This window comes from Pungitius pungitius, chromosome 12, assembly GCF_949316345.1.
Source record: "Pungitius pungitius chromosome 12, fPunPun2.1, whole genome shotgun sequence".
Taxonomy (NCBI): domain Eukaryota; kingdom Metazoa; phylum Chordata; class Actinopteri; order Perciformes; family Gasterosteidae; genus Pungitius; species Pungitius pungitius.
The window spans coordinates 17,888,080-17,900,411 of NC_084911.1; the positions used below are offsets into that span (position 1 = coordinate 17,888,080).

At 44.3% G+C, this 12,332-nt stretch overlaps 1 protein-coding gene across 1 annotated transcript; it reads left to right on the forward strand.

Annotated features, from left to right (window-relative positions):
- Positions 1-1,676: 1,676 nt before the first annotated feature.
- On the forward strand, positions 1,677-11,744 carry LOC134132998 (cardiomyopathy-associated protein 5-like). The gene is made up of 2 exons (XM_062566225.1): positions 1,677-2,040; positions 11,536-11,744. The coding sequence occupies exons 1-2, from the start codon at positions 1,848-1,850 to the stop codon at positions 11,742-11,744; spliced, it is 402 nt and encodes a 133-aa protein (XP_062422209.1). The 5' UTR covers positions 1,677-1,847.
- The last annotated feature ends 588 nt before the right edge of the window (positions 11,745-12,332 follow it).

Consider the following 12,332-nt stretch of genomic DNA (forward strand, 5'->3'; position numbering starts at 1 on the left):
GGTATGGCGGCTTCTAAAGCCCTATTGTCGGCAAGAGTATTGCTACACGACATTTGCATGGCGACAGGCTGGTCCTCTCCCCACATGTTTGTGAGGTTTTACCACCTTGGCCTTAACGCTACACCTGGAGCACAGGTGCTCGTCTGAGTGTGCGTCTAAAAGACTTCACACCACGGTCACTTGCTCATATGGTGAGTGGGTATAGGGTTCCCACAGCGTCTTTATGCAGCTCGAGTTCCCTGAGAGGGAACGTCTCTCGGTTACGTATGTAACCTTCGTTCACTGAAGGGAACCAGACGCTGCGTAAACGTTCTGCCATACTCCCGGCCTACCCGTGGCACTCGATTCGGCCTTTCAGAGATGAATGGTCCTGCCCTTCGGGTCCCTTTATAGCGCCCTGGTCCGGCGTCCCCACCTATGACGTACCAGCTCGCCATTGGTTAGATTTCACACGTGCTGCATGACGCGGTAGCGCAGAGGTGTTCCCACACCGTCTTTACCCAGCATCTCGTTCCCTTCAGGGAACGAAGGTTACATACGTAACCGAGAGACGGTATTCTCCCTCATGTGGCTAAACAACTTCTCATCTTGTTTTCCTGTGTATTGAAATCACTAAAAAAACACTTGACTTGCTGTAATGGAACATTTTTGTGGTGGAAATTTGTGGATTGAAGCCTTATTAGAAATCAAAAGTATCTAGATCTCATTTTGTGTTTAAGTATTTATTGCTAACTAGAATATAGAAAAATTATAAAGAATACAGAAATCATCAACACAATCTCTAAGTACAGACAGAAGTCAAATGAGAACAGGAGAACCGGAGTTTTATACCCTTTGAACAGGAACCTGTATTGTTTCCAGCAACTCCAGGACAGACCAATGCAGGAAAAAACCGAGAGGTCCTAAAGTGACACCCCTGAGAAAAATGAACCATCAAAACTCTTTGTGTAAGATATTGCTTAGTTACACACAATCTTCACATGGAGTTGTGTGTGTGTTAAACTGATACTAAATTCCTTACACAGAATGATGACAACTAATATCCACAACAATCCTTGAGAGGCCCCTTCTCAATATCTACGATGACGACGGACTCGGGAGACCTGACTCACAGGTTCAGAAGCAAAATTTCAGTACAAGTAATTTAGTCTCTCTGTCCCATCCCCCCCTTCAAGTGAGGATGGACACTGGGTTACAGTGGCCCTCACAACATGGCTTGGTTGCACTAATTATATTGGTACATACTTGACTGCAGATAGATTTATGAGTGAAGTTACCAACACAATAGATTGGCCGTAACACACTCACCCATTTTAGAATCATATTATGTTAACTTGTTTGAATCCAGTTAGTTACAAGTATTTGTATTTTTTACAATTTATTTAGATAGTTATTTCTAGCGTTGACGTTATAGCCATCCTGATCCAAACTCCGTACCAGTTGTTGGCGGTAATGCAAACACGGTTTACCCAACCGCCTACCAATCCTAAAGAAGACGAAGAACGAATGCACCCGGATGTTGATCTCAGAATAACATGGCGCCGATCGGTCGTAGAATCAGCCGTGTCTGTGTTACGTTGACCAAGTACTAGTTATCCCCATCAGCCCTGATCCACCAGAGTCCCTGGACGTCTGGGTAAATCTCTGACGGCTCTGACAGCTTTATTCCTGGATATTTTCCCTCTGAATCACCTCCCGGTAGCATGCAAAACTATAAAAGTTAGCTTAGCATGCTAGCCTGAAACGGACCGAAGTTAGCAACACGGAGATAGTCCGAGTTTAACGGAGAGAAAACTGTGTTTTAAAAAAAAAATCTCGGGAGGAAACGTGTCTTTGATTCAGAGAAGATGTCTAAAGTCCATGTGCTGAGATATTTAGTGAAGCAACGACTCGCGGAGGCTGCTGAAGAGATATTTGGGCTGTTTGAAAGAACCATAGCAGAGTACGAGGAGGAAGCTTCTAGATTAAAAGAGAACAACGAGCGACTGAAGAAACGTCTGCACCCTGTTTTCAACCCGAAAGTCCACATAGAAAGAGAAGGTTGGTTCTCTCACTCTTCACACTGACATCAGTCTCATCAAAATGGGTCTGCTGTAGTTTGGTAAAATTTGCGAGTGATCGAACGACTCTGACTCCCCGGATCGATACCTCTCTGATACCGTAGTGAGGTACAACAAGCTACAACCTAAATGAATCCAAACGTGCTCTTCACTGTCATGCCAAGTAGAGTAGTAGAATGATGTATATATATACATACTGTGGTCAGCAGAACATTTTAGTGCACGTATATGCAAACATGTTCGATATGAAACAATAACCGGAATAAAAGGCAGATTCTGCACAATGACTGAAGTATCTGTGTTCAGGACCATTCTGACTACGCGTGTACAAAAAAGGAATACTTATCCAAAGGAAAAGTTCAAGGACCATGTTAGTGCCATTTTCCACGTTATAATTTAGGTTTAAATTATGATCATTTTGATTTATGTTCTATGATGATTTATTACATTATAAGTATGAATACAAAAAATGGATATGAATATGCATGTTGGTTGATGCATGTGTGGTGTGGTGTTTTGATACATTGGAGCTGCGCGAGTGCGCGCACCCTTTATGACGTAAGAAACCCTGTGTAACGTTATGCTGGCCAGATCTTTTCAGTAAAGCAAACGGAGCGAACACACCGTTTTCTACCGTTGTTCAACCCATAAACACGCGTAGACTCGTTCTTTCCGTTGTGAAGTGGTTAAATGAAAAGAAACATCTGACTTACGTGAAAAAGGGAACTTTAGCCACTACATTAAGTAGAAAACGATCGCCGAGAGCGAGACAAGATCATCTGAAGCCGAGGGAATACGCTCCGCGCGGGACATGAGTTGAGGAGTGAGCCAGCTGGAGCGACAACGCCGTGCACCCGACCGGATTTCCAGACGACTTCAACGATGATGGTTGAGTAAACAATGAACGGATAAGCTATAGCCAGCGGACCTTGCTAGTTACGGCGAAATACGGATAGCTTTGCCAACGTAATCAACGTGGCCGAGCTATTGCCACTAGCCACACAGGACATTTTGCTACAAGTGCTATTGCTAGCCAGTCATATTAGCCCGTAAGAAGCTCTCCGTAAATTCTGGAAATAAATACGGCTCTGAAATCTCATCTTTGGAAGGCATCAACGTGCTTTGAGGTTAAAGGACTGTTAATCTGGATTTCAGAAGTTTGCAAGAGCTTGCTATAAGAGACTGTCGTAGCGCTAGTACCCAGCTGAAATGTCTGATGAAGAAACTAAGATGGAGGGTAACGTCGAGCTAAACACGAAAAGAAGGATCAAGTTGACCACAAAGGCCTTAGAAGAGAAACTTGATACACAGATGAAACTTAGGAAACGTGTGTTAGCACGCCTTGTCTCCAAAGCAGAACAAATAGAAAATCTCATGAAAATCGAGTCCAATGCACTTCTGGTGGAAAAGGATCATCTTAGTGACTACTCAAAATTCCTGAATGAGTTTATTGAAGTAAATAATGTAGTTAGCAAACTGCTATCAGATGATGAAAGAAAGGCCGACCAGCAATATTGGAGTGACCCAAACCGCTCAAAGCATGAGAACTTTCTGGTTAAATTGGAGCAGTGGATAATTAACGCAAAACGGCACGCCAACGCCACTAACAAACAAGCTGCAAGAAATGACGCGACGACACAGCAAGCCGAGTCTGTCGTCGAAGATGTGGATCCAGATGACAGCGCTTCTGCCGTACACGAAAAACATAGTTCAGTCACAGCACGTAGTGTATGCAGTAGACACTCAAGGTCATCCAAAGCGTCCTCTCATGCTTCGTCTCTGCGTAGGATAGAGGAAGCTAATCGTGCAGCCCTACTCGCACGCGCAGCCGCGTTTACAAAGAAACGGGCACTGCAGTTGGAAGAAGCACAGATGAAAGCCAAGAAGATTCAGCTGGAGGCTCGAATGGAGGAGCTAGACATCGAAACTGCTATCGCAGAGTCCACAGCAAAGCTACAAGCTCTGGAAGCATTCGATAACGAAAACTCGGACGACGACGGTATGAATTCTTACCTTAGCAAGAACGTGCCTACAGCAGCAATCGTCAAACATCATGCTCCAAATGTCAAACCAAAGTCGACCAGCAGTTTTCGAGTTATCCAGGACAACGATGCATCTTACAGTCCAACTAGACACACGCTGTATGTGCAAGAGAGTAACGAACGCGACAATAACACAAGTGCAAGTTGCTATGGAAGGGAAGTTGAACAAGAAAAAGTGATTTTGAACCAGAAGGATATCACCGAGATGTTAGTCACACAACAGAGACTAGCCAACCTACCTCAACGAGAAGTCCCTGTATTCAGTGGCGATCCTTTCGAGTTCCTGCCATTCATGAGGGCATTTGAGCACATCATTCACAGTCGCACAGACAATGATGAAGACCGCTTATACTATCTTGAACAATTCACCAGCGGCGAACCAAAAGAACTCGCGAGAAGCTGCCAACATATGAGCACACAACAAGGCTACATTGAAGCAAGAAAGCTCTTGAGCCATCACTTTGGCAATGAACACAAAATAGCTGCGGCCTACGCTGACAAGGCTATCAACTGGCCTTAGATCAAAGCAGAAGACGCCAAGTCACTTCACAGCTTCTCCATCTTTCTCACTGGTTGCAACAATGTCATGAAGAGCATGGAATATCTTGAGGAGATGAACAGCTCAAGTAATCTTCGGGCTGTCATCTCAAAATTGCCCTTCAGACTCCGCGAAAGATGGAGAGTCATAGCCTTTGACATACAGGAAAGGGAAGGAAGAAGGGCAAGGTTCTCAGATCTCGTGAAATTCATCAACAGACAAGCAAAGATAGCTTCAGACCCACTGTTTGGTGATGTGAAAGAGTCCTTCGAAGTAAACGAAAAGGGCAAGTCAAGCTTTAGACCTGCCAGGAGGGGCGGACCTAAAAGAACCACTGGCTTTGCTACAAGTGTTAAGCTAGACGAAGTGGATGCCTCAGAACCAAGTACAAGCAGCCAGACAAGCAATGCGTTTCAAGAGCCATGCTTGTACTGTAACAAAAGACACACCCTGAGCGCATGTAACAAAATAAGAAGTCTGCCAAACAAGGAGAGAATCGAGTTCCTTAAAGGTAAAGGACTTTGTTTCGGGTGTTTGACCCAAGGGCACATGGGAAAGGACTGCAAAAGGAGAGCCACGTGTGAATTCTGCAGCAAGAAACACCCAAGCCTACTTCATAGTAAAAGGGACGAGAGCACCGACCAAGAGAACACCAGGCCTGGGAGAGGTCAAAGTTCTACCAGTGGACACTCAACTCCACGAGACGACGAGTTAGCCAAGAGTGAAGTCACGGCAGTCACCGGGGCCGGAGGCAGCAACTGTATCCTGTCCATCGTGCCTGTGCGCATCAAATCCAAGAGGAGCAACACGACAATAGAAACGTACGCATTTATGGACTCAGGAAGTTCTGCTACATTTTGCTCCGAAAGATTGATGAGACAGCTTGGCGTCCATGGTAAGAAGACTCAAGTGCTACTCCGTACTATGGGCCAGGAGAAGCCTGTGTCCTGCTACGTGCCTTCAGATTTAGAAGTGTGCGGTCTGACAGAGAACAAGTACATAAGCCTGCCAGATGTTTATACCCACACAGACATACCTGTAACGAAGGACAATGTTCCTGTTGAAAAAGACTTGGAAAGATGGCCGTACCTGCAGAAAGAAGTGCAGCTACCACAGATCGACGCAGGTGTTGAGATGCTAATCGGAATGAACGCTCACTCTGCGATGGAGCCGTGGAAGATAATCCACAGCAAAGACAATGGGCCTTATGCAGTGAAGACGACCCTCGGTTGGGTAGTTAATGGTCCTCTCAAGAGAGGTGACAATTACCACAAGTCAGACCACTACAGTCAACGGGCTTCAGTCAACAGAATCTCAGTCAGCGGTGTAGACAGCATGCTACTGCAGCAATACAATCACGACTTTCCAGAACAAGCCTGTGAAGAGAAGTCAGAAATGTCGCGAGAAGACGTGCAGTTCATGAAGTCTGTGACTGAGACAATCAAGAAAGTCAATGGGCACTACAGCATCAGGATGCCTCTCAGAAACAAAAATGTGGTGATGCCGAGCAACAAGTGTGTTGCTGAGCAACGAGCATCAAACCTAAAAAGGAAACTCGCCAAAAACTCCAGCTTCCATGACGACTACAAGACCTTCATGCTGGACCTGCTTAGCAAAGGCTATGCAGTGGAAGTTCCTGAAGACGAGCGCAACCGCAACGACGGCAGAGTATGGTACATTCCCCATCACGGCGTGGTCCATCCACAAAAGGGAAAGCTGCGGGTTGTTTTCGATTGTGCCGCTTCGTTTCAAGGGAAGTCACTGAACGATGAACTGTTGCAGGGTCCGGACCTAACTAATAGTTTGGTTGGAGTCCTGACGAGGTTTCGACACAAACACATCGCACTCATCTCCGACATCGAAGCGATGTACCATCAAGTAAGAGTCCCCGACGAGGACTCTGATCTTCTACGATTCCTTTGGTGGCCACAGGGGGATCTGAGCCAGCCTCTACACGAGTACAAGATGGTGGTTCACCTGTTCGGGGCCAAGTCAAGCCCAAGCTGTGCCAACTACGCTTTAAGACGGACGGCAGAGGATGGGAAAGGCAGCTCATCACCTGAAGCAGTAACTACAGTCCTAGAGCACTTCTACGTCGATGACTGCCTGGTTTCAACGTCCGGCGAGAAGGAGGCTACGACCTTGACCATTGCTCATTTATTCTCGGAAAATCCAGAGTGACGCCGCTTAAACCAGTTACAGTGCCACGCCTTGAGCTCACCGCGGCTACCGTTGCGGTGAAAATGGATAAGCTCATGAAGCGAGAGCTTCGGATGGACCTCAAAGAGTCCGTGCTATGGACAGATAGCACCACCGTTCTTCGATACATCGACAACGACGGCGCTCGGTTTAAAACCTTCGTGGCAAACAGAGTGTCGATAATCAGAGAGAACACAAGGCCAGAACAGTGGAAGTATGTCAACACGGCTTCTAACCCAGCTGACCACGCTTCAAGAGGAATGAAGGCAGAGCACTTCATGAAGTGTCGGAGTTGGATCGAAGGTCCTGACTTCCTAGCCAAGAGTGAATCTCACTGGCCGGTCTTATCAGAGTTCTCAAGAGAGATAAGTGAAGACGATGCTGAGGTGAAGCGTACGGCCAGCGTGAACATCATCGAGACCATCGACTTAAGCACAGACCCTCTCTTCAAGCTGACTCATCACTACTCCGACTGGCACAGTCTGAAGAAGGCGGTCGCCTGGATGTTAAGGTTGAAGGAGTTGCTTCGAAGTCTGTGCAGAACAAGGAAGACGTTTGCGTCTCAAGCCCAGCCTTCAGAAAGTCAAGATGTGAACATCAGAACAGTTGAGAATCACATGCAGAAACTGAGATCAACCCTGAAAGGAACTCATTTGACCGTCAAGGACGTCAGAAGAGCAGAAACTGCCATCATCCACTTTAGCCAAGGTCAAACCTTCCATGAAGAGCTTGGCACACTGCTGAGAGGTGAAAAGGTCAAGAGAAGCAGCTCTATTGTGAAGCTGGATGCTTTCCTCCAAGACGGGGTTCTCCGGGTTGGCGGAAGGTTGCACCAGGCAGCTTTGCCCGAACACACTAAGCATCCAGCCATCCTGGCCAAGGATCACCACGTCACAACCCTGATCATCAGGAATGCTCACGAAGAAATTGGACATGGAGGGAGAAACCACACCCTTGCTCGGCTGAGACAAAGGGTCTGGATCTGCAAAGGCAACACAGCCGTGAGAAGCGTGCTCTCAAAGTGTGTGAAATGTCGGAAGAATCAAGCCGCCGTGAGTGAACAGAAGATGGCGAATCTACCACCTGACCGTCTACTGCCCTACCATCCACCAGTTACCAACGTCGGTGTAGACTATTTTGGCCCCTTTGAGGCAAAGCGTGGACGTGTGCAAGTCAAGCGTTATGGAGTATTGTTCACTTGTCTCACAGTCAGGGCAATCCACTTAGAAATTGCACATTCTCTCGACACCGATTCATGCATAAACGCAATGAGACGTTTCATAGCCAGAAGAGGGCAAGTGGAGGTCATGAGATCCGATAACGGAACAAACCTGGTAGCCACAGAGCACGAGATCCGCCAGGCGATGAAGGAATGGAACAAATCCCAGATCTCAGAGGCCCTACTGCAGAGAGGAGTCACCTGGATCTTCAACCCACCTGCCGGGTCGCACCACGGTGGCATCTGGGAGCGACAGATAAGAACAGTCCGAAAGGTACTCACCAACCTTCTGAAGCTTCAGTCACTCGACGACGAATGTCTGCAAACGGTGATGTGTGAGGTAGAAGCGGTGATCAACAGCAGACCCCTTACCAAATTGTCTGATGATGTGGACGACCTCGAGCCATTGACGCCAAACCACCTTCTCCTTCTCAAAGGAAAACCGGCACTCCCTCCAGGCATGTTTCAGAAGGAGGATCTGTACTCCAAACGACGATGGAGGCAGGTGCAGTATATCTCTGACATCTTCTGGAAGCGTTGGTCCAGAGAATACTTGCCCCTTCTACAAGAAAGGCAGAAGTGGCTGGAGACAAAGAGAAATGTGAAAGAGGGAGACGTCGTACTCATTGTGGATGAGAGGGCTCCAAGAGGGTCCTGGTTGATGGGAAGAGTGGAGAAGACAATTCCCGACTCCTCAGGTTTTGTCCGTCGGGTCCTCGTCAAAACAAAGACCAACACCTTGGAGAGACCTATAAACAAGTTGTGTCTCCTGCTTGAGATGGAAGAATCTCGCGGGCAATGAAGGACATTATTACTTAGACTTTGTTATTTTCTATAATTGTCTATCTTGTAAGTTTCACCTGAATGTACCTAGGCTGTTCATGTTGTATTAGACCTAGTAAAGAGGTACATGTGAGGATTTGGATGCAGTAAATGTCTATTTAGTTAGTTAGTATGTAATTGTCATTCCCATAATGAGCAATTAGGGGCCGGAAATGTTAGTGCCATTTTCCACGTTATAATTTAGGTTTAAATTATGATCATTTTGATTTATGTTCTATGATGATTTATTACATTATAAGTATGAATACAAAAAATGGATATGAATATGCATGTTGGTTGATGCATGTGTGGTGTGGTGTTTTGATACATTGGAGCTGCGCGAGTGCGCGCACCCTTTATGACGTAAGAAACCCTGTGTAACGTTATGCTGGCCAGATCTTTTCAGTAAAGCAAACGGAGCGAACACACCGTTTTCTACCGTTGTTCAACCCATAAACACGCGTAGACTCGTTCTTTCCGTTGTGAAGTGGTTAAATGAAAAGAAACATCTGACTTACGTGAAAAAGGGAACTTTAGCCACTACAGACCATTTCTCAATATTTGAACTGCAATAAAAAAAAAATCTCTCAATAATTCCAGTCTAAGACTAACATACTTGACAGATTTCTCCCCAAAAAAGTCCCATAAGTATAAGTTCAAAAACATAATTTGTATCTGTATCAAAATTACTTTCTCCAATAATTCAAATATGAACTTTAATAACTACATATTTACAGACAATTTTCATAACAATTATAAGATTCTCAAAAGTAAGCATTTGTACATAAAAAAATTAAATCAGGACACGTTTGAAAAATACAAGAGCTTTAAGTGTGTTCTTTGACAAACTTAACAATCGGGAATGCAAACATTAGATTTGAGAATTTAAAGGTTTTACAGCTGGAATTTTTTGTGCATTGCAGTAGCGGTGAGTGCGAAAAGTGGTCAGTGGCAAAATGAACATCGGAGGAACCTACCGCCGACCACGGCAACCTGCCATTCTGAAAAAAGAACCTGCCAACGACAACTTTTGGCGTTCGGCATCTCTTGTGCAGTGGGCGTTTTTAAGGCTGCGGTCTGCGTCTTGTGTCGACGAACCCGTTTCAATTTATGGTTCAAAAAGGCTTGCTCGTGTTGCAAAGCAATTCAGAACAGAACACTAGGTGGAAAAACGTGTTTTGACGTCTTTGTGTGTGGCTTTCGTTGGTTTGTTTGTTTATTGATCCTTTTTCCCCCTGCATCGCCAATGCTGCTTTTCGTTGCCTTTTTTTCGTGGACATATTTGTCCCGTATTTTCCTCCAAAACTTTGTTCACCCCTCGACCGACAAACCGACGTTTGCAGGGATCTCCATCCATGAATTGGACTCTGCGCGTCCTTATAGTCCGGCAATGACTGGTTGTATAAGTGGTCATATTTACGGATATCTTCCCACAAACTAATTCATTATCTCGTGTAAAATCTTTGTTTTAATAATGGCAGAATTATTCTATGAAACCGGAAATGTGAAACTCTGGAAAGGATGTTGTCAGCAGACCAATCACAGGCTGCCTAAGCTTGCGTAAATTGGTCGACACACGCAAGCACACAAGAAGCGCTGAAAAGGCGCGCAAGGAGCTCTTTCAATTGCGTGTCCATGCGTTTCTCTGAAAACGCAGAAGCATGAACTAGGCTTTAGTCTAAATCCTGTGAATCTCTGTTGGAAAATTGCATTCTAAGCAAGACAAAAAACACTTTCAGTGATGCAGTTATATACGGGCAAAATTAACCTTTAACATCCACTTTTTCTTATCCATGTGTCAGAATTTTTCTTGCGTTGGTTTGTCAACGGTTCTCTCACATAGTGTTTGGCTCCACCATTATATGTGGATGAGGCATTTTCCGGGCCCAAAATTATTTTAATTTGAGAAATCTCCCAATTTATTCTGTAAAAATATTTAAAATTTGTAATGGAAGATGAAAGGACGTCCTAAACACATACATGCACCAATGATTGGAATTATTATAAGGAATATATAAGTATTTTTATCGCAGTTCAAATATTGAGAAGTGGTCTTTTTGAACTTTGAATTATAGGGCTTTTACTTTAGATAATTATCTAACTCTTTACAGTAAAAGTATTTCATTTTTTTACAGGAGTAGTCATAGTTTCTTAACAAATGTACTTCAAATATTGGAAAAATGGGCCTTTTCAATTTTGAATAATAGGGCTTTTACTTTAGATAATTATCTAACTTTTTACAGTAAAAGTATTCATTTTTTTGTACAATAGTGGCCAGAATGGTCCTGAACTGTGTGTTCAGTCATTGTCCCGAATCTTTCATTAAATAGCTTTTATTTTAGTTACTTGTTTAAAACTGTAAAGCAGCATATATGTGCACTCAGATTTAAGTGTCTGCTGAGTTGACTGCAGTTTATATAAGTATTTTCTAGTGACACGTTCAGAAGTGTAGCTAATGGTTAATGGCTTTTAACTCCTGATGGTAGTATGTTTACACGTAAGTCTAATGTTGTAAATCTTTATATAAAATATTGTTAACAATATTTCTCAAATGAATAATAACTTAATAATTCACTATATTGTTTGTTTGTTTTTTAAATTATTATTATGATAATATTTATTATTAAAATCTTTTTCTTATTTTTTACACCACAGATGTCCAGCAGCTCTTTGTGCCTAAAGAAGAGCAGCAGGAGGATCCAGAGCCCCCCCACATAAAAGAGGAACCTGAGGACCCAGAGCCCTCACACATTAAAGAGGAACCTGAGGATCCAGAGCCCTCACACATTAAAGAGGAACCTGAGGACCCAGAGCCCTCACACATTAAAGAGGAGAAGCTTCAAGGGCTGGAGGAGGCTGAGTAGAATGTGTCATTCACGTGTGTGAACAGTGAAGGTGATATTTAGGAAGCTTGGTCCTCACATCTTCATCAGAGACAAACTGAACAGATGGTGACAGATGGTGATGGAGAGGAGTTTGGAGGACCAGAACCAGACAGAAACTCAGGGCCAGATTGTCCTCCAGAACCAGATAGTGATGAGAATACTGGAGACTCTTCTGAACCTGAGACTGAGGACAGTGATGATTGGAGTAAGACCAAACAACCTCAGTCAGGTTTAAACTCCCAAAATAATGATGACGGTTCTGTCAGTGATTCAAGATGTAGAACACGTGAGAAACATTTGATGTGTTCTGAATGTAAGATAACATTTGGTTGCATTAAGAAGCTGAAAAGTCACATGCTGACCCACAAATTAGAGAAACCTTTCAGCTGCTCAGAGTGTGGTAAATATTTTGCCACAAATGAACATCTGAAGATACACACGAGATGTCACACAGGTGAAAAACCTTTCAGCTGTTTGCAGTGCGGTAAACGTTTCAGTATAGGTGGAAATCTGACGAGAAACATTAGATGTCACACAGGAGAGAAACCGTTCAGCTGCTCAGAGTGT

What these genes read in the sequence shown, in the direction of transcription:
- LOC134132998 (XM_062566225.1), top strand. Translation starts at nt 1,848, where the DNA reads ATGTCTAAAGTCCATGTGCTGAGATATTTAGTGAAGCAACGACTCGCG. An exon ending in AGTCCACATAGAAAGAGAAG is followed by an intron (nt 2,041 to 11,535) that starts GTTGGTTCTCTC and finishes TTTACACCACAG; the next exon opens with ATGTCCAGCAGCTCTTTGTG.